Genomic DNA, 23,461 nt, shown 5'->3' with positions numbered 1-23,461 from the left:
TACATAACAGATTAACAGATGCTAGGAGGTTCCCAAACCAGCACTACATGCAAGACACCAACAACAACAAAGAGAGAGTCCAACTGACTGTCCTCAGAAAGACCAGACCAAGAGAGCTGACAGCCAGCAGAGAGCTGAAAAATGAAAACTGTGGGCTGAAGAAAATGTGAGGGAAGATGGATGATTAAATCAGAGCGACAGAAAACTGGCTAGAGAAATGAGGCGCCCTGGATTACGCTGGAGCTCAAAGGTCAGAACATCTGTGGGCTCTAATGACAGATTCAAAAAGCAATAATTCTGCAATTTGCTCTTTAAACACTAAGACAAGATCCAGATGATTTAAGTGTGTTTCTGATAGTATTTGACCCCCGAATTCAACCTGCTTCCATGTTTGTAATATATCAGAGCTAGAAAAATGAGTCGAGATAAGTCAGTCCCCACATTGATTTATTGCTATCCAATTAGGAAGCTCTTGGCTCACCGATCAGAAACAAAGATTAAAGAGGAAAAAAAATATACTATAAAGGCTAAAACTCTGCAGTCTTCACTCTCAACTGACTAGACAAAAAGATATGCAGAACTTAATTTAGTATGGGTTATAAATCACCTCAAGTGGGTGAGGCGAGAAAAAAAAGAAATAAAAAAGATGTTCTCATTTAAACATGTTTTTTCTGGACACTGGTGTATTGTTATCACACTGGTAAAAATATTTTAAATGAAGTTAACAGAGCCCTTAGTTTGATTGTCCCTTCTCAGACAAAGTATAACCAACAAAAATCAATCCTTATGCAACTATTAAACAAAGATGTCGCCAATATGGGGTGCTGTGCAGATTTAAGGTATTATTGTGCTTAAAATTGATATTGGACATACTTTATTTGAATTACCTCAGCCTCGGTAAATAAACAAAGACGATGGTCAGGATCAGTTCATAAATAACCAGTATCAGGACTGTCAAGGATTTGTCTCCATCCAATAGTTACCTGACAGCCTGCTGTTTCATCCATTAGATGATGCTAATACTTCAACACATTAGCTATAAAATCCCTGACACTTCTTAATGATAAATTTAAGTTTTATTCTTTAACACACAAAGAAAAGGTAATCAGGGAAATAAAGATGTTAAGATTAGGAAAGAGGAACAACAATTATAATAATGAGGTCAGGAACGGAAATATCAACCTGTACACTGGCTAATTAGCAAATATGAGTGTACACTAACCAAGAGATTTTAATCAGCTCTGATATCTGTCCAGTAGTAATAAGATCTATGAAAGAAGGAACAACTCAACACAAATGGAACGGCCAGATACAGCCAGCATGGATTTTAGGATCTCTGCTGATAAACTACATGATATTTGGCAATTTATAACCTTCCTAGACCTCAATTTTTTTTACTTTATCAGGGCATCTTATGTCCCAGGATCATTGCAACGATTAAATTAGATCATGTTGCAAGTATTATTTTAAATGATAAGTCTCTATATAACATAAATTTATTACCACTACCGATATGCATCGAAAGAAGCAAACAGCCTCAGAAATAAAGGGCAATAAATTTGATTACGTGTGTGGTTTATTTGATCACAGAATGCTATTAAGGCTTATTAACTTAATTCCACATGTACATCTTAAACATTTTTAGCTGGAGTTTTTATAAGTACTTGCTAAAGAGGAAAACCTAGTTTAACATGATGGTTAATAAATTATTCTCTTTCCTTCAGGTACACCCAATCATAAATGTAAAGTACCAATCTCTTTACAACCTGAGAGAGCTTTAAAAAAATAGCAAAACTCATCTGTTCTTTTCCAGTGTAGGTGCCTTCAAGAACCACTTCCTCCTACATTCCTGGAATGCCAGGCTGTGAGTAAGTAGAACTCAAACTAGAAAATGTGGAATTGTTTTTTGTCTGAAGACTCTCAGATAGGACCCCCTTCCCAGGTATCACAAGAAAAATGCAAACCACAAGCACACAGGTCCCTGCTTTAAAGACCAGGTATATGTTACAAAAGGTGGCCTCTGGAACTAACCTTCCCCCATTAATCTTTACAAGTAACAGTGCTTAATTCTTTGACAAGTGCGTAACCGCATGTGAGGCATTTGGATGAGATCTGCCCCACCCCCGATTCCTACTTTTATGTGACAATGTCTTAAAAATCTTAGAGACTGTCTTCTTGGGAAAAAAAAATCATCTTTCAAGTATTTGAATGAAACATTTGCTGAATGAAGAAATGAGAGACTATAACTGTTCACGCTATGCTGGAGACTCAAACCCTCACTGAGCATTTTATTTATTCTCACTGTCTCCAACATTCCTGAATGTCCCCTTTGGCAGCCGTTGCCTTCAGCTCCTTCTCAGCCTTTGACCTGTGATGTCTCTGCTGTATTATTTCATTATTGCTTTTGTTCCCGTTAACCTAATGGCATTGTTATAAGCCTTGCTCTGAGTAAATTAAGTATGCAAGTTACTCAGAGTTAATAAACAGAAGAGTAACTGGTTTTGTGCAGCCTATGGCCTAAATGTTACTGTGCCTGAGTTGTTATGTAGGAAATGTCAGTATTTATGTCCATGGTGGGGATACTGCACACACTGGGCATACACAGGCCAATGAGAACGATGTGTTACTGCAAACAAGAGACAAGAGATCAGCAGGCGGAGCAAGTTAGAAGACAGACAAGGCATGCATGCTACTCATGCTACCAATAGACGGTTGGTAGAAACAGGATAAGATGGAGAATGTTGCCCTTACACTTATTCTCAAGGAGAGGCGTATGAAAGAATGCTTGGATAAGTTACGGCAGGAGACTCAGGCCCCCCAGGGAATTGTCTGAGTTGCTATGGTAATATGCCTTTTAAGGAGATAGCTGTGGACTCACTGGGTGAGCCACCAGTAAATTGCTAACAGTATCCAGGGGTCCCTGCTCTGTGACAATCCTCCAAACCCTGAATTAAAAAAAAAAAAAAAAAAACAACAAAAAAACCGAGACACCGTGTGGTATACCTGCCTGCGAGCCTTGCATTTGGAAAGCAGAAGCAAGAAGATGGTAAGTCTGAAGCCAGCGTAGGTTTCAGGCCAGTGTGGATATAGCTGTATATTAGGATCCCATCCCTACAGAAATAAAAGGGTCTTGAAGAGGCACCACCAAATTATTGACACCAAGCATGACAATGAGACAGCCACACATCACCTCACCCAAAAAGATTTTCGTTTGTGATAGTGTGTCCTGATGTACCACACCTGAGAAACGTAACTACCCACTGCAGAGAGAGCCAGACAGCAGCAACCATTCGGATGGACAAGAAGCGCCTAGCACAGGCGAGGGCAGAGTAGAGGGAACAGAAGGGAGCCGTGGAGTCCATGAGTTTGGGTAAGGTATATAAGGATATTACACTGAGGAGAGAGGAAATACACGTGTGAAGGCAAACTGCCTACCTAGTGCAGAGGAGGCACCTGTTAGCTCTGAGAGAAATGGCTTCGGAAATCCTGCACACTTCTCCTGTAGTATTCAAGGTGAATAACTTATTTAACCATTGGTCTCAGGAAGTACGCAGATTCACAAGTGGAAAACCAGGCCAAGGGCAACTGCACTGTTCGCCCACTGGGATACAATGGACATTTTACAATGCGGTCTGTTTCTTGGGATTTTAAGAAACAGATTTCTTGGGATTTCACTCTTTCAGAGAAAACTTTGAGATCTCTTTTCTGTTAGTACAGCTGCCTCTCTTGCCAAAGTGTCAAAAATAAAAGAGACGAAAACTCGATTACATATTTTACACAATTCCACACCCTTCTGAATGTGAAAGACCAGTGATCACACAGCACTCATCGACTGACAACGGAAGTTACAACACTCATCAGCTGACAACGGGAAGTTACAACACTCATCAGCTGACAACAGGAACAACACTCATCAGCTGACAACAGGAACAACACTCATCAGCTGACAACGGAAGTTACAACACTCATCAGCTGACAACAGGAACAACACTCATCAGCTGACAACGGAAGTTACAACACTCATCAGCTGACAACGGGAAGTTACAACACTCATCAGCTGACAACGGGAACAACACTCATCAGCTGACAACGGGAAGTTACAACACTCATCAGCTGACAACGGGAAGTTACAACACTCATCAGCTGACAACGGGAAGTTACAACACTCATCAGCTGACAACAGGAACAACACTCATCAGCTGACAACAGGAACAACACTCATCAGCTGACAACAGGAACAACACTCATCAGCTGACAACAGGAACAACACTCATCAGCTGACAACAGGAACAACACTCATCAGCTGACAACAGGAACAACACTCATCAGCTGACAACGGAAGTTACAACACTCAGCAGCTGACAACGGGAACAACACTCAGCAGCTGACAACAGGAAACACCACCATGGAGTTTCTGGTAACAGAATTGAAGTTGCTTCCAACCAACCAGCTGTGGAAGACTGGCTCATGCTAGCCTGTGCTGGCCCCTGCTGGCTCATACTGGCCCCTGCTTGCCCCAGCTGGCTCTTGGAGTATATTTAACATTTAGTTAATTCCTTCCCAACTCTGTACAGTGCTAGAAGGCCAGTCATTTCCATTAACTATGGTTGGAGGGTTCACATTATAGAAACTGACACACCATACAACTGTGCTCTGATTCTGGCCTGTTTTAGAGAGTTGGTGGCTGAGCCTCCCCCAGCACACACCTCCTCTAAATTATCTTTTCATCCATATGGAGAGTGGTTGTCTTAGGGTTAGGGTTTCTATTGTTTCAATGAAACTCTGTGACCAAAGCAACTTGGGGAGGTAAGGGTTTATTTGTCTTAACACTTTCATATTGCTGTTCATCATAATTATCTTCAAAAGAAGTCAGGACAGGAACTCAAATAGGGTAGGAGCCTGGATGTAGGAACTGATACAGAGCCCACGGAGGGGTGCTGCTTACTGGCTTGCTCATCATGGCTTGCTCAGCCTGCTTTCTTATGGAAACCAGGAACCACAAACCCAGGAATGGCACCACCCACAATAGGCTGGGCCCTTCCGTACTGATCACTAATTAAGAAAATGTCCTACAGGCTTGACTACAGCCTGATCTTTACGGATACATTTTCTTAATTGAGGTTCCTCTTTTCAGATGACTTTAGCTATGTCAAACTGACATAAAAACTACCCAGCACAAAGACCCTTCCCATCTCCAAAATTCCCTAACTGCCAAAACTGTCAAATCCAAAAGTTCACTGTCTCCAAGGACGTGGACCTTAACAGCATCTGTGCCGTGGCTAGATTACTTTCCTAAACCAGCTATCACTATTTCTCTATGATTTCATCCCTGTGCTTTCTGACAGCTGGGTTCTAATTACCACTTCCCCACGTACCTAGTCAGCAGTCCTCCACTATCTGGGTCTTCACCACAGTGAGCTGTAGAGATTTGCCCAAACTCTCCCTCCCATTTCCCAACTTCATCCAGAGCTAGAAGCATACATCTACATTTATGGTCAGAAATGACAATCATATTACCCATAACTTTGCCCTTAAGTCTATAGCCCCTGCTCCATGCTGGTTACTGACACTATAAAGCACCAAGGAGACGGCCTCGAGAAGGGTCACATGTAAGGTTTGAATTTAGATGAATGCATGCCCTGAGGTAGTTCAAGTGAGCGTCCAATAGGAGTAGTAACAGAAAAAAAATATTTTGAAACTATGGAAGCATTTTTTAAATGTCTAATTTCTCATTTCTTGGTTATTTGAATTCACTTCCTTAGATTCCCAGAGTGAGTCAACTGTCCATGAAAACATAGAAATGTAGTGACAGGTGCCAGCATGCAGTCGTCAAAGCCATACCACACAGAACTGGCCACAGGTAAAATGCCACTGCACTGTAACGTAACTTTACCCTTAGAAGTGTGTGATATGAGGCTACAGTAAAGGGTTAAACGTACTAAGTGAAACCAAAACGTTTAGGCCAGTATTCTTTACAGATGATATGAGGATATTTCCAGCATAACTTGACTAAGAATAGAACACCTACCCAGGATGTTTGTGGATGGCGCTATCCCATAGCGTAGACTGAATTAAACAGTAAAAAGGGGAAAAGGCACTGAATATCAGAATTCATCTCTCTCTGCCGTAATTCCTGATCCACATAGATAGAAGCAATTGCCATGCCTCTATGTGAAAAAAAACTTAAAATGTAATAATAATAATAATAATAATAACAGGATCTGGAGAGATGTCTCAGCAGTTAGGAGCACTGGCTGCTCTTCCAGAGGACACAGTTGAATTCCCAGCACCCACACAGCAGCTCACAACCAGCTGTAACCTAAGTCTCAGGGGATCCAATATGCTTTTCTGGCCTCCATGGTCACTGGATGCCTGTAGCACATGGGCATACGTGCAGGCACTCATACATACACATAAAAATAATGAGATTAAATAATGATGATCATCATCATCATCTCTACACAGTCCCTTAAAATGAACTGGATATGCTAAACAAAATACTTCTCTGTCAGCACGATTTCATTTTATACTGTTAGCAGTTATCAGAACATGAAGCATTAGCATCACAGAGCAAATGTCAGAGACCCTTACCAACTGAAACCTTATCCAACAGATAAGTCCAAGTGTAGCTCTAACTAAAGCTTTCATGAACTAAAAAGACTACTTTCTACCAATTCTCACTAACAAAGCAATGTCAAATGAAAGAAAAAGGTGGAAACTGTGTTTCTATTCTAAATTTCATGAGTGTATGACCAGATTATCCAATTGGTGAGATTTGAATATCCATAAAAAAAAACTAAAGTCAATTTCATTCAAGAGAATCCATTCTTAAAATAGTTGAATTGAAGCAATAAAAGATGAATTTACCAACAATTAGATCCTAAATATATCTTTTTCATATTCTTAAATCACTTAACAATTATTTTTATGGCTTTTAAAAAGATTTCATTTCAAACTTGCAATATCCAAGTGCGTCCATTTATATTCACATATAATTCCATCAGGAAAAAAACCTTGAAAATAATTGTCTATATACACTTCCCACAGGGACCAAATATTAAATATTTTAGGCTCTGTATTTGTGTCTGTGGGCACTTATTTCTCAGTTTGCCCTTGTAATATAGAAGTAATAATGAACAATCATGAACAAATAATCATGTTTCATTCCAATAAAACTTTACATACAAAAACAGGTAATGCTTGAAGACTCAGGTGGCAAACAGACATAGGTGTCAAGCTATTTCTTCCTTTCTTCCATATTCCTCCCCTAATACTGAGGACTGTGCTCAAGACTTGGTAGGCAAAACTCTGCTATTGACATATACCCCAACCACTTTTCATCTTTATTTTAGGACAGAGTCTGGCAGTTTCCTTGAACTAATTGCATAGTCTAAACTTGCTATAAACATGCAATCCCCCTGCAACAGCCCCTTAAGTTGCCAAGATTACAGATGTGGGCCTGAAGAGATGGATGAGCAGTTAAGAGGACTGGCTGCTCTTCCAGGAGTCCTGAGATCAATTCCCAACATCCACATGGTGGCTCACAACCAGCTGTAGGGGGATCAATGACCTCTTCTGGTGTGTCTGAAGACAGTGACAGTGTACACATAGACATAAAATAAATAAATAAATCTTTTTTAAAAATAGTGACATGAGCTAAAAAAAAAATTTTTTTAAAGATTAAAGATGTGTACCATCACACTCAGACCCAATTATAAAGACTGTCAAAACTCAAGTAGCTGAAGCTGAAAGAACCATGAATTCAAGGTCAGCTTTGACTACAGAGTGAGACTGTCTCATTTCCTTACAAAACAAGTGAGAGAGAGAGAGAGAGAGAATAGATGATAGATTAGATAGATAGATAGATAGATAGATAGATAGATAGATAGATGATACATAAGTAGAGAGATGATAAAGCAAGCTAACGTAAGCATCCTCATAGGTTCCTGTATAGTAATGTCTCCTCTGGCTTTTAAACCTTTTCATTTTGAGACTATTTCCTTATGTCTGTTCTCATTATCTCATAATGACAGACATTTCACTCATGAACATTTTGTTCTAAAGTTCTCTGTTCAGTCACCTGTACTTTGCCATCCTATCACCTGGCAGTGTGTAAGTACTAAATAGGTTTCTCATGTGGAAAACTGGTTCTCTTCATCCCAGCAAAGTGGTTAAAGCTACTCTACCTAGATTCTAATTGTTCTCTAACATTGAGGTATAACCCAGGATATAAGTACAGAAGTAGGATTTAGGAAAATCTATTTAAGTGTCATGCTAGTCTATAAATGTCACTTTTATTTCCTCCAATGATGGAATGAAATGAGAGCCATACCCAAGCTGTGTGAATACACGGCATAGACTGAGTCCAAAACATTTCTTTCTCTGTTCTAACTGCCCCTAGGCCCAGGCATGGAAGCTTATAGCCTCTGTACAATCTAATCTTCCAAACTGACTGATTCAATCCAGCTTCTCACCAATTTGCCCTGCCTGCCCTCACACTAATTTTGACAATAAGCTCTAATCTTCTGGATCCTTCTCATTCTCTGGCTCATTCTATCTTTACTTGTGGCTAGTTTGTTCTGTCTGCAATATGTCTTTATAAAACCGTCCCAGGAAAGCTGCCATAAACACACACATACCACATATAACACAACACACCACTACCCTTTTTTTCTCTCTGGTTGCTCTTAAGTAGCTTCTCTGCCATTCTTGTGTGAATTGGACATATCCTGTTTATAACTCATTCTGTCAAATCTTTCTCTGATTTGTCACTTTCTCTGCCCTTCAATTAGATGTCACTTTCCAACTTGACTCTTTCCTTCTACAAACTAACCTTACTTTCATTGTTAGGGACTAAAGGTGTGCACTAGGGCTTGACTACAGTCCAGCCACATCATATCTTTGTATGTGATCCCTAGGCAGAGTAGCCATGTTGTTGGATGAAAACTTCTCTACAGTGATCTTTATTATTAGTCAAAAATAATTACTCTACCTAGGCAATGTCATTTATTGTTTCCCAAGAGGGGTGTAAAGATTCAAAGCCAGTTGTTTCTTTACTATGTTATTTGGGGACACTAGTGCCTGACCTTTACTGACAATGGAAAACACTTCATTGTGACATTTTAAAAACCAAGTTGAACTAGCACTGGCTCATTTAAGGAGTGAAATGGGGAGAAAGAGTTAAAAGCACAGAGTTCCCTTTCACTGTGTAGAGAATTCTGAACTGAGCAATAAAATAAGTCATTACGAAGATTCAAAATTGAAATGCTAGCTAGGACCAGTGAGCCAATGACTGAGGACATTATAAAGACTTCTGAAAGGGAAAGTTAATTTCATTCATAGTCATCAAAACCAGAATCATGCAAGCATATTTAAAAAAGCAATCAGTGTTGTCTCCCCAATTGTTGATTTTCTCTTCTCCAGGTTTCATGGCTATAACTGTCATCAATAACCACTCTCTGGTTAGTTATTGGTCAGATACAACGCTGCCTGCGCGTACGTGTCTAATCAGGGAAGCTGTCAAAAATAGTCCTAGTTACCTTGTGACTTTAATAGATTGCCTCTACACATCTGAAAACTGAAAAGACCCCTGGACAGAGAAGCAAACATACAGAATACACAAGCTTGCTATATAAATATGGTAAATCGATATTTTACTATCTTCTGATGAAGTCAATTCATAAATAAAATGCAAATTTTGTACAGTTGGCTACATAAAACCACCGAATCCAAAATATTTACCTCAGAATATCTTAGTATAAAATACAGCAAAGTGTCCACAATACCAACAGGATGCCTGTCAAAGACTCAGTTTGCTAGAAAACAACTCAGGGTGAATCCTTACAGCTTTCTTTCTTTTGAAAGCTTGGAAGTTGCAGACCACAATGGAGTGAGATTCCCTAGTTCAAATCCCGGTTCTATCATTTAGAAACCCCTTGACCTCACACTCAGTTTGAATTCACTAAGCCATAAAACTGAAATAACCTCAGAGCTGATCAGTGAGTGAGAGATACACATGGGATGATATTGGTGATCAATTAAAACTTGCTCTTGCCACACAGAAAATGTTATGCTCAGATTAACTGTTAGTATGTGTTGGGAGACAAACAAGACACCATAGCTATGCAAAAAAGAACAAGGGTCAGGTAGTTAGGACAAGAGGAAAAACATAGACCTCAACCCAGTACCAATGATACAGCTGTGTGTGTACAATGAATAATATTAGCTGGTGCTGGGGACCATCATCAAGGCCACCAGAAATCCAAAGAGCAAAAGCACCCAGGAGTAAAATCTACAGTTCAAGTAATGAATCTGTTCTGCTTATGAACTAATTAAAGCATGAGCCTGATGCTGAACAGTATTAGAGTTTATTGGATCAAACCTTCATCTGTAGAACCATATATTCATATAAAGAAAGGTTAAACCATGCCCATTCATGATTTCACAGTTTCTGTGGGTCAGCAGTCTGGACACTCCCTAGCTGGATTCTAAGGTCAAGGTGCAGTGCCCTCCCTCGCAATCGTCTAATTTTAGAGCAAACTTAAGGAGAATCCACTTCCAGATCCACAGGGGTCTTGGCAACAGTTCTAGTTAGCATAGATTATCAGTTTGATCTATCTAGAAAGATACCCTCAACAGAGGAATTGCCTCTAATCAGATTTATAGGCATGCCTTGGGACATTCCTTGATTACAATTGAAGTGTGTGTGTGTGTGGGGGGGGGGGTTCCCACTGTAGGAAGTACCATCCCTAGGTAGGCAGATCTGTAATATATAAGAGAATTAACTGAGCAGGCCAGAGGAAACAGGACAAATAAACAGCACTCCCCAATGGATCTGTTTCAGTTCCTGCCCCCATTCTGCCGTAAGTTCCTAACCTGGCTTCCCTAAGTGATGCACTGTAAAATATAGGAAGAAATAAACCCTTTAGTCCTCAGCTGTTTGGGGTCAGTGTTTTATCACAGCAACAGAAGGCAAAGTTGAACAACAGCACTTTAGTCTTCAGTCCTAGGTCTCTGGTTCTTCTTACCTAGAGGGGACCCCCAGATTCTTGTGATACACCCTTCTCCACAGTGTGCATTTACCACACAACTTCTTGCTTCACCAAAGCCACCAAGAGAGTCGGTCACCTTGCACGATGTCAATAAAACACTACTTATCATAACCTCAGAAGTGACATTCCCCAACCTTGGCCATATTCCACTGGTTAGGAACCAGAGGCTCCACCCACATGTGAGAAGGAGATCACCAACACAAGAGTATGACACAAGGAGGCAGGGATTTGGGGTGTCTTATAACTGTCCAGTGTTTCTAGTTTTCTCATCCAGAGCCCCATTTCAACTGTGACGTCAATTTCTTTGTTGACTCATATAAGGGACCCTTAAGAGCCTAGATCAAAGTCTTCCTCTGAAGAAATACTGGCTTTGTTTTTTGACCAATAGGCACAAAGAAAATGAAATCTAAAACTGGTGGCAATGAGTGTGTAGTTCAAGGTGCTTAAATGGAGAATGTGAACGGCAAGAACCTAAACGTCAAACTTACCAAGTGCCATGCTTTTTGTAACTATTCACAGAAACCTAAAGCTAAACCAGGTACCAAGACAATCACATCATCTTGCCTTGTCTCTCCACACAATGGAGTTTTGATGCTTTATTATTCTCTGAGGATATGGCTCTCTGGTCTTAAACTCTGTCTACCTTGGGTAGGATGTGAACTTCAATTTCTACCCTCTTCCCTGAACAGCTCTCACAGAAGTCATTTACAAGCAGAGAGCTCAGGATATCTCTGCTAAATAACAAACCGATCCTACATGGGGTGGTAGAAAAGTAGTTTTATCTGTGGGAGGGTGGCATACTACTTCTTTAATTGGTCCACTAATGCAACTTACACAAGTTATCACTTGGGAGCTACTCATTTTATGAGGTACAGGAACTAGTTTTATAAAAAAGGAGCATCTAAGTTTCAACGAAAAAAAGAAAGCATCAGTCAGCCATTAATTTAACTCAATTTCTACTAAGTGCCTAAAAGATTCCAAATCAGGCAATTTTCTGAGGGTGTTAGTGAGGCAGGAGTGAAAAATCCCACCTCTGTAGAGAACTTACATCCCAATAATATGGCAGTAATGGGTTCTGCTCTAAGCACGAGAGTGTTGAGCTTTGTAATACAGGGAAAATATGGCTTCAAGAGATCTAAGGAGAATATAGATAGATAGATAGATAGATAGATAGATAGATAGATAGATAGATGTATATATATATATGTATACATGTATATATATACATATATATATGTATACATATAGATGTGTATATATATATATATATATATATATATGACATAAAACTTAAAACTTTCCTACTTGGCAGCTTAATATAAAACCACACGTGGCATTTCTCCTTTAGTTTACTTAAGATAAATACTATGATTTATTTTAAAATAATTTTAGTATAATTCTCTATTTATAAAAAATTATAACAAAGTTGCATGTAAGCTCAATGGGCTAACTTGTTTCTATTGAATATTTGATGCTGCAGGACATAGATCATCTTCAAAGTTATTGAAGTCAATCAGTTTTTTTTCAATTAAAATATAATTAAATTGTATCCCTTTCCTTTTCTCCATCAAATACCTCCCCTGTACTGTCTTGCTCCCTCTCAAGTTTATAGTCATCTTCACTGTGTTATTGTTACATCTACAAATGTCTAAATATCTGGATAAAATCAGCTCACTCCACTTAGTGTTACTTGTATTCTATCGTGTCAGAGCTGACAACTTGGTACAGGATAAGAAATTATCAATCTCCTCTCTGAGGAAGTCTCCTGCCACACCCACTCTAGTGGAGTCTGCGTGGCAAGTCCAAAAGCATGACCACAGTCCTGAGGCAAAAAGTTTCATAGAAACTTAGTCTCCTGGAGCCTTGGTATCCCGAATCGAGAATGCTCCAAATTTGTCCTTACAATAGTTGGTGAATGGATCGGAACTGTGTGCTTTCTTTCAGTATTGTTTTATTATAGGTGCCTCCAAGGAATGATTTGACAAATACCTAAATTAGGTTGAACTTTGCTTCTTGGCCTTCACCAATGTCCTAGGCAGTCCTTGAGCAGACCCTGGGCTTGGAATTTTATAAAAATGTTACTCATTCAGATGAAATGCCCCCAGTGTTGATAGTTAGTAATCAGGCATCCCTGCAATTTGCTGGATAGGAGCTAGAAATCTCAGGGCTAGTTCAAAATAGTAAACTTAGAATTCTCATTACAGACATGAATGGCAACCTGCATTATGTAATAGTAGAAAGAAGGTGGGTTGTGGTTTAAGGAGGAACTAGAGTACTGTATTATTTATGGAAGGATTAGTAGAATGGAACTCCCCTGGTGCATGTTTTTCACTACACCCAGAGGAATAGCATAATTAAGTATTTACTAAGGGACCCCTGGTGGTGGGTTTAACAATAGACAAGTATTGCACCTGGGCGTGTCAGCCCTTTCACCTGGCTCCTGTGAATAGCTGATTTTAGATAGGGCTGTTCCTATTTCAGTTGTAAACACTGCCTGGCTCCTTCTAGCTTTTATGTATGCATTTTCTCTGTTTTGTGTAAAGAACCATTATGCATCTTGATGTAGCTTGGCTAATGTATCACCTAGCTTTCTTGTTTTTCTTCTGTATTATAAGTCTGATGATCACTTTGAGAAGTTACATTAAGATCAACACTCCCTTGTGTTTGTGTATGTTTGTCATTTTTTTGCCAACTCCTTGCCCACCTGCGTAGAGGAACCTTGATTCTCCTGCAGGTTGAGAGACCAAATGAGTTCAGTCTGCAACAGTCTCCCACTCTCAGCACTCCCTGGTTGCCTGTCCTTCTTTGTCTATAGGTAGTACCATGACAGATATCCCCCTTCCATATTACCATTTCTATCGGTGTCCTACTGTTCAAATGTGCTTTAGGCAGCCATGTTGTTGGGATATTTTAAGTAAAGCTTCCCTGTGATTTCTAGGAGACACAATTTCACAGAGGACTTACTGGTCCTTTGCTTTTACAATCTTTCTAGCCCCTTTTCTGTGATGTTTCCTGGGATACACACACACACATACACACACACACACACACACACACACATGCCTATAGTAGTTAGGAACTATGCTGGTTTAGTAACATGGCAGTAATAGGTTATTCTATACTACTACTAGATAAATACCTAACTAAACCCAAGTAGTTAGCTAGATATCCAGGAAACTTTCTTAATGCTAGGACTTCACTAGCTCAAGAAAGCTGGCTAGGTCTTCAGTAGCAGGTATGACTTCCTTCCTGTTGAATGGATCTTGAGTCAGACTAGACAGCCGTTAGCTGCCATCAACCTGTAAGTACCATTTACTGCACTGTAACATGTATCTTACTGCACTGGCTGGTTTTGTATGACAACACGGGCTGGAGTTATCACAGAAAGGAGCTTCAGTTGGGGAAGTGCCTCCATGAGATCCAACTGTAAGTCATTTTCTCAGTTAGTGATCAAGGGGGAAGGGCCCCTTGTGGGTGGGACCATCTCTGGGCTGGTAGTCTTGGGTTCTATAAGAAAGCAAGCTGAGCAAGTCAGGGGAAGCAAGCCAGTAAAGAACATCCCTTCATGGCCTCTGCGTCAGCTCCTGCTTCCTGACCTGCTTCAGTTCCAGTCCTGACTCCCTTGGTGATGAACAGCAATGTGGAAGTGTAAGCTGAATAAACCCTTTCCTCTCCAACTTGCTTCTTGGTCATGATGTTTGTGCAGGAATACAAACCCTGACTAAGACACTTACCATGCTGTTCATGGCAACATAAATGGACACATTCATGTGGAGGGGAAAAATATTTTGCAGGATTCCACTCCTAGTCAAGGAAATATGGATAACAGAAACCACCGGGGGAAAGGCCAATCAGTCTCTTCCAGGAAGGAGCACATTTATTGCTGGTTCAGTGCTGAGTGGATAGCTCAGAAATTATACACACACATACAACTTCAAACAATGACTCAGCAAGTTGTGTTTGCGTATTTGTGCATACACATACATGCAGATACATTACATAACAAAAAATTAAAGAAAAAGAGGCTGTAAACTTGAGAATGGGGATGGAGCACAGGGGGCATTAAAAGGAATCTAGGGAGCTGAAGCAGAGAAGGAGACATAATTCTTTTTCTATTAAAGACATTTTTAAAACGCATGCCTAGAAGTAAAGTGCAAATGAGTTTGGAAGGCCTAATTTAAGTCTTAGAGTTTTAAGTCTGAAAAACAAGGCAATCTAGAAATCTATATACAGTCCACTCCAGTTTATGAGGGTCATGGTGGAAAAGGCCAAAGTTCACAATGACAAGCAGAGTCCCTGTCACAGTATATAACCTGAAAGTGTCCTCATGATCCTGCAGTAGACAGCTGATGAGGGATTGAGTGGTGTGGTTTCCCAGCAAATTTTGCCAATCTAAAACCTGAAATGATCTGTAATCATATCCAACATCGCCACCCCTTTGTCCTGATCTGATGAGATGTAGGGAGGTAAATCCACCCGAGTTAGTTTTCCTGTTGTTCTATACCAAGCTTAATTTCTAAAAGTAGCTCTGATTCATTATCCTATAATTTTAAAGATTAAATTGCAAAGTCTCACCAAGCTAAAGTCATTGTATCCCAGCATGCTACACTCCTTCCTGTAGCTTCAGGTGAAAAAGTATGGGACTTTTGTTCATGTGTGTTGTCAAAAAAGTAAATAAATAAATAAAAGCTAAGTTCTTTCCAGGGCAACAACAGAGGTATCTATTTTCTTGCTTTCAGAATGCTAAAAACCTGCTTTTAAAGGTCAAGTATCCCTCCCCTCGGAGCCTCTCTGTCTCTCACAGCCAGCAGGATGGAGCCTGTCACATTTCACACTTCCTGCTTCTGTCTTACAGCTCTGACCTGGCAAAAAAGGTCATTTTACTTTTAAAGTCTCCTGTGATTAGACAACCAGGAATATCTCCTATTTGAATGATCTCATCCTTGATCACATCTTGGCTAAGGAAAAAATATTCATAGCTCCTACAAGTTAGAGCATAGATGCTTGGAGGTGTGGGGGACGGTTCCCCATAACCCATAGTCCTAGTTGCTTCGTGGTGGTAGGTAAGTGAAGTGTCAACATGTCAACCTGGCTAAAAACAGATAAGGATCCAGAACATGAAAGAAACCAGCTTATCATTGGGCTCTTTGATCATCCACAGCACAAAATGTGAGGCTTCCTATAATCACTACACTTAACATGCTGTTATATGAGTGATTTCATAGTCTCAAGATGAGAAATAAACTTCTTAAATATAGGATGGCAAACTGTACCAGAATCTACATATTTCGAGACAAAGAACTAACAGTAACTTTGCCAACTGCACAATATTCAGCTCCCATTGTGCAGCAGAAAAATGTGCTTTCTATTATAAAAATTTTAGTAAGGGAAAGTTAATTTCTGTATTAAAATGCAAAATTGCATTAACAATGCATTAATTTCTTTCCCTGAGTTTTTACCTGGAGGTATTCTATCATTTCGGGTTAATTCGCTTTTGTGATTCAAGTCTTTTCTGCTAATTCAACCTGAAAAGGCAAATTTAAAACTGTTCTCCATAATTTCTGAGTACATTTACATCTTTGCTTTAGAAAGCCAGTGTCTTTTGAGTATTATTTAGACATGTTAATGTTCTCATACATGATAGCTATTGGTAGAGAGGCAAAGCTAGTTATAACCTCTTACTGTTGAAAACCTTTTCCTAGTCTTTATGATAAAAAAAAATTGTAATTCCTGGTGCTAATATAAACCAATGATTATTGAAATTGGTTATTTTACATATCTACTTTGTGCTATAAATAAGTTCAGGAGCCATACCTTACTATCCAATTCTTGTGCACTTAACTGCTGAAGTTTGCCCAAGAAAACGGAAGTCTGAGTTCCATTTACAGCCTGAGTTAATTTAGTCAGCACCCCTGGGAACTTTCTATAGCAATGACACACACTCCGTGTGCAGCATTGGAAAGCGGGCTTTGGAAGAGAGGCAGCTGCAGAAACACAGGGGTGCGCATAGTCACGATGAACTAAATCCTGTTTCTCTGTTTGCTCAGTCAGTGCTATTTACACAGTGAATTATTATTACACAGACAAACATCAGTGATTTTGATCCATCACGTGCCATGGTTGATAAAAATGTACAATGTGGAGAGTTCCTATAATTCCTAGAATGTATAAGAGCAAAATCCGGGCGTGGTTGGTGGCATGGTCTGAGAAATTAATATAACTATTTAAGGGGGCCAGTTGTTCTATGGAAAGTGTCTAGAGACTCACACACAGAACACATTGGGTGATTTAACATTTATGAACAGGAAGGAAAAGTACCTTCCAGAAAATGATAAGAGCTATCATTGCTGTCACATGGACCCTGAGACAGCACCAACATCAACCAACATGCTTGTTACAACAGCTGCAGAGTTGTGTGGCATTGCCATTTTAGAGACTGAGGCTCAAAAGCAAGGTTTTTGGTTTGGTTTGGGTGTTGTTGTTGTTGTTGTTAAGACTGAGTAACTAACTGACAATGACTAGCGGTTTCAGTCTGGATGTGGGTTCAGGACTCATGTTCTTTTCCAAGTTTACTAAGCAGCTTGCCTAACACTTGAAAACATTATTCTTTTTTTAATTAGGTATTTTCTTCATTTACATTTCAAATGCTATCCCAAAAGTCCCCCAGGCCCTCCCCCACCTCACTCCCCTACCCACCCACTCCCACTTCTTGGCCCTAGCGTTCATGGTGAGGAGAAAGTATTTCCTAAGCTTTTGGAACATAGGAAAACAACAACAACAACAACAACAAAGAATTATCTTGCCATGCTGCATAAATAAATAAAAGTTTGTGTTGACATAATTGTTAACTGTGAGATAACAAGCATGCTACCTCATTAACATTCTCTGTCAGCATTAAGAGGGAATAGAGGAGAGATTCAAGATGGCAGTGGCTGCAGGGACCCACGTGCTAAGACACTCCAGCGAGCCTGAGACCCACGAAGGCTTCGAGGGGAGACACCTTGGCGCTGGTGGAAGAAAAGCAGCAACTAAGGAACATGTCATCCAATAGGGCTGGTTCTTGCCCCTCCTGGCCTCTGCTAGCATCCCCCTCCACTAGGCCTTCAAGCCCTGTTGCCCCACGGGCCTGATGGAGTCACCTCTGCCACGGCTTGCCCTGCTAGGGAGAGCAGAGCTCAGAGGCTGCAAGCACAGTGGTCATGCCAGGTGAGCCTGCAGGGCATGGGGCCTTGCATAGGGCCATGAGAGGTGTGCAGCTGCCTGGAGCTCTCCAGTATCCTATCTCTGCTGCTGCCTGAGCCCTGCGGATGTCCATGGTCCTAACTGCTGCTGGGAACCCCGTAGTCCCTGTAGAGGTCTGTGGTCTAGAGGGGCTGCGGGAACCAGGAGGAAGTCCGAGCTGCTGTCTTCCTTTATAGGCAGGGAAGCCTCCTTTGCAATGGTATCAATGGCTATATGCTCTTAATTGAGAATGAGAGAAGGGTTTGTGACAAACTTCCCCCACTGTCCCAAAAAGAGTTTGGGGAAGGACTGAAGGAGCTGAAGGAGATTGCAACCCTATAAGAAGAACAACACCAACTAACCTGGTCCCCTTGGAACTCCCAGAGGTTAAGCCACCAACCAAAGAGCATACAAGGGCTGGTCTGTGGCCCAGGCACATGTGTAGCAGAGGACTGCTGTGTCTGGCCACAGTGGGAAAGGATGCACTTAATTTGGTAGAAACTTTATGCCCCAGGGATGGGGGATGCTAGCGGGATGTGATGGGAGTGGGTGTGTGGAGAGAGGAGCACTCTCTCAGAAGCAATGGAGCAGGGAGGGGGGAAGAATTCATGGAGGGGGAACCAGGGAGGCAACATTTGAAATGTAAATAAGTAAAATAATTAATAAAAAAATAAAATCTTTTTTTTAAAGTTTTTCTGTGTCTCTGTGTATGTGTGTGTATGCATGTGTGTCTGTGTGTGTGTCTGTGTGTCTGTGTGTGTGTACTCAAAACTATAGTGGTTTTTTTTTAATTTGGCTTCAAATGAATTTAACAGTGGCTATACAAAATAATCAAGTGCAACTATGTTTCTATTTAATAATATTAAATATTCCATTTGTGTCACATGCAATATAACTTTAGAATAAAAAAATTACTTATGTGACTAAATTGTATTTCTAATAACTAATAAAGTACAGACGGGTTCATTTGATATTAACCAATCCATAACAAAATGATGGCCAATTCCATCTTTCAAGTGAATGTGACTTCCCTCTAATTCACAAAAACTTCCAGGAACTTTTATTGTAGAAATACTACACAGAGCTTCAAACCTGAGCACTCTAGTGACTTTATAAACTAGAGATCCAATTTCCGTTTGTCTGTTTTTGCTAAATCATTAATATTAATTTTTTACTATTTTGCATAACAGTATGAAGTTTTGGGCATGCATAAGTAAGCGCCATATCTAATGTTGCAGTACTTTAGAACGATGCTCCCTTAAGATCAAAATTCATACTGCCTTCTTTTTCCCCCAAGGACCTCGGCTCCAAAACTCGGTCACAGTACAAGCACTGTCTGCAAGCTGTTTTCATAATGAGCTTTGCATGCAATCAGAGTACAATATACAACTTGTTTTTTTTCTTTAAAAGAAGTCTTAACGATGAAATATCTCAAAACCAGGAAGAATCCAAGCATCAAAGAGCAGACAAAGTATCAGCAACATTTCTGTGAGGGATAAAAAGCAGTAAGGATTTCCAGATTTTAAAAGTTAAGTATTCAGCCACCTGCTATAAGCCAAAGCTTAGTACAGGATCACTGGCCTTAGTGGAGAGACTCGGTCCCATATCCCTGTCTATTTTTACTAAGGAAAATATCAAAACAATGTTGAAAATGTACAACTGAAAACTCCAAATCACATCCAGCTTTGAAAGATCAGCATTGAGACTGAAATGCAAAACAGACTCTAGGTACAGCCCAGAAAACAACATGGTAAAAAAGTTCTGGTATCTATTCTTAGTGTGTCTCTATATCATAAGGAGGCTGGATGGACAAGCATAGTCAAATTTTAAAATCATGTAGTTTGATTAAGCAAGAGTCCTGTGTGCTGATAAAACTTCTGATTGTCTATTTGTGTGTTTTTAATCGATTTTAGAAGATTTATTTACCCTTCTTTTACATACATGAGTGTTTGTTTGCTTGCATACATATGTATATACAATACATGTGTGCCTATAGTTAGAGACAGTTGTGAGGCACCATGTGGAACTTGGAGATGGAACTGGGGCATTTGCAAGAACAGCAAGTCCTCTGAATAGCTATTTCTCCAGACCTAAGTATTCAAGTGTGTTAGTTATTAACAGGGGCAGACTCAGAATTATAAGTTCTGCACGTAGGGTATTTCACCTCCAAAATAATAGTTAAAGTCACGATCTACCTTATTATCTATCACACAAGATGATAAAAGAAGAGATCAAGTTTTTCTTGCGTACAAGGTATAGAACATATCCACTGCCACCAACCCAGGCCACTTTGTAACACCCCTGGCTACAATTAGTACCAAAGATGCAATCTAGAAAGTGCCAGAACATCACATACCCATGTCACTTAGGACAGCAGTTTCTTCAGGAGGAAAGAATTACAAAGAATTAATGAAAAGCACCCCCATGGAATTGTTAACCATATTTAAATAGAAATATATCAGATAAAATATTACTACTGTCCTTAAAATTTTAAAAGGTCCTTTCAAGAAGCTTTTAGATGTCCTTTCCATACTCACATGTCAATGAAGAAAACAAATAAAACATCGGACTGCGTGATTAGATTTTCATTTTTGTATTACCAAGATGATATATTGCAGCTTGACTCTGTTGTATTATTTCACTCCCTCAGATCTGTATGAAAAGGAAGATTATTAGTCTAGATCTTTAATTTAGTGAACTCTGTTCCATAATTCCATAATGACTCAATTTCTTAGCCACTCTCCCACAACTGCCTTTACACAAGTCTGATTTATCTCCCTCACTTGGAAACTATAAACTGCAGGGCACTTCAGAGCTGATCTCCCGGGCTCTTCTTTCTTCCTTTTTTATAATACAAGAAACTCCGAGGTGTGTTCTCGCAGATTCAAATGAAAGGCAGCAAGTAGAGCCAAAAGGAACACCTTCAAGAATTTTTAAATTATTGACATTCCACCGGAGCTGACCTTTGCTTCCATGGCCCGTCTTTAGTTAGAGTGATGCAGCCTCTTGACTAAGCAAATCAGCCATGCAGGACAGGCTGGCACTAACAAAGTTGTAGGATGGATTAGAGAAAGAAAGACAGGATTCTTTTTATAACCTCACCTCTGCTCTCTTTTGAAAAGCTGAAAAATATCAAAGCTAAGCTGTTTTCCCTGCTGGTACCCAGAGAGCAATTATCTTGTCTTCCACCTGCCTCCTCGGAATAGGTCTTACAATAGTTAAGCAAGGGGCTCATACATCGTGCCAATCAAACCGCCAAGTGAGTTCACTTCTTATTAGAATGTATAAATGGAAATATTCATAGACTCCAAATATTATTCAAGAAATCAATTTAGAGGCTTTCTCTTTTCCGAACCCAAATACTATCTTTGATTCCATGCAAAGGATTTCGGACGCTTCATGGTACTCAGCCAACACTGGGAAATAGGAGCCGCCAGTCAACATGATGGCAATTCATCAAAAATATTTATGATCACCAGTAATCATTTAATAGTAGGAATGATGAGTTCCTGTACCGATCAAATTCATCACGACGGCCAACACCCGTGCCCATGCCATCGAGCAGGGGCTGGGAACCTCTCAGGTCCCCACCCACCCCCACCCCCGCAAGTTTTTTAGAAGTTTCTCAGGTCAGGATATCACAAACTATACACTCTTCAGAAATACATAGAAGCAGCGTGAAAATCTCCATCACAAAAAGAAATGAAATGATCCCGAGCCACTCTTTTCAAAGGGGATTAGCTTATGGCATCCACAGAGGCTCCAATAAACACCTCCTGGGCTCTGCTCCAGCCTCTTGGTCTCAGGCTGACTCCTTTATTATTGCTTCAGAGCAGGCTGTCACCCTTTTCATTTTATCTGTGACCATAGGAGCAAGCTCTGTGTGGCATCAGGTAGGACAGACTCCCAGCAGATATTTGTTTGAAGTCTACTTTGTTTGTTACTTCGTTTTCTAGAAATCATGAGTTTAGTGCTAATCTTGCATCTCAGGTGACAAACGCAGCATCGATCCTTTGCCCCTCAAACATGAACCAAGTTTAAGAGCATGCTTAAAAGAACAGAGAATAAAGGTCTTACAAGACTTAGGCTAACTCCTGGATAGGAGGCCATCGTCAAATATCACAAGCCTAAACATATACTCAAATTGTATTTTAAAAGCATGAACGTCCACGGGTAAATGAACAATAGATAGGAAATGGACCAGGTAGTGTGCAAATGAGCTCCTTGTGAGTGTGTGTTGAAATCAAGTGCTTGTTTCTTATGCTTGAACTTAATGACAGCTCTCAAAGGAAGAAATATAATGGTCCAGTAAATGTCTGAAAGATGTTCCACATCCTTAGACATTAGAGAAATATAAATTTAAGTTGCTTTGAGATTCCATCTCATCCCAGTAAAAATGGCCATCACCAAGAAACAAGGACCAGCAAAGGTTTCTGAGGCTGTGGGAAAGAAGCGCTGATTTACCGCTGATGGTAAATGTACATGAGCCCAGCTCCTGTGGAAACCAGTGTGAAGGTTTCAAAACACTGAAAAATAATCATATCATTAACTACCTACATAATTTTTTAGAAACTATACATCATGTAAGTCTATGTGTAAATATATATATACATACATTGCTCAAATGAAATCTTCCCATCTGGGCTGACAATGCTCCCTCCCAGAGTCAAAGACCATCTAACAAAAACCCCAACACCAAGCATGAGAAGACATCTTTTGAGTCATTTGTCAGGATATTCCAAAAGATTCTCCAAATATTACAAAATGTTGCTATTGTCCTGGTTCCTTCCCAGAGGTAGAAGACGAACCCCTGTTACTGAAGATAACATACTCTTCATACAGGACCTAGAGGCCTCTAAGCTGGAAATGACCTGAAAGCCTCTTCCCTGGGGACTAGCTTTTGGGACTCAAAAAGGCACCATGCAAGCTTCCAAAAGAGGAAAGCAAACCCTGAGGGTACAGTAATGACATGCATATTTTGGCAGTAACTGAATGTTATCTAATTGAACATAAGGGTTGCTCAATAAGAGAGAAATTCTACCTCGCACCGGAAATGTAGCTGACTACCCAGGACTACCAAAGTCCTGGATCTTGAAAGTGAACCTTCAACTGGTACTTCACTAAACGTGCATGATCCCTAACTACATTATAAATATTTGTCCTCATACCCACAGAAAACTCATCAAAGA

General features: G+C 40.1%; 1 protein-coding gene across 8 annotated transcripts in view; it reads right to left on the bottom strand.

The window, feature by feature from the left end:
* Positions 1-23,461, bottom strand: part of Tafa2 (TAFA chemokine like family member 2) — a 466,821-nt gene that overhangs the window by 317,693 nt on the left and 125,667 nt on the right. For 3 of the 8 annotated variants that reach the window (XM_085843221.1, XM_085843220.1, XM_085843223.1), the window contains exon 2: positions 20,810-20,924. The exons of the other annotated variants lie outside the window; for them this stretch is intronic. Coding sequence is in view for 1 of the 3 variants with exons in the window: in XM_085843223.1 (XP_085699349.1) it covers positions 20,810-20,811 (2 nt within the window). In the remaining 2 variants the exon portion in view is untranslated. The remainder of the gene's footprint in view (positions 1-20,809; positions 20,925-23,461) is intronic. 8 annotated transcript variants of the gene reach the window in all.

The sequence above is a fragment of the Mus caroli genome, unplaced genomic scaffold, assembly GCF_978045245.1.
Source record: "Mus caroli unplaced genomic scaffold, Mus_caroli_1 scaffold_9, whole genome shotgun sequence".
Lineage (NCBI taxonomy): Eukaryota > Metazoa > Chordata > Mammalia > Rodentia > Muridae > Mus > Mus caroli.
This window is presented reverse-complemented; position numbering and strand designations above follow the sequence as displayed.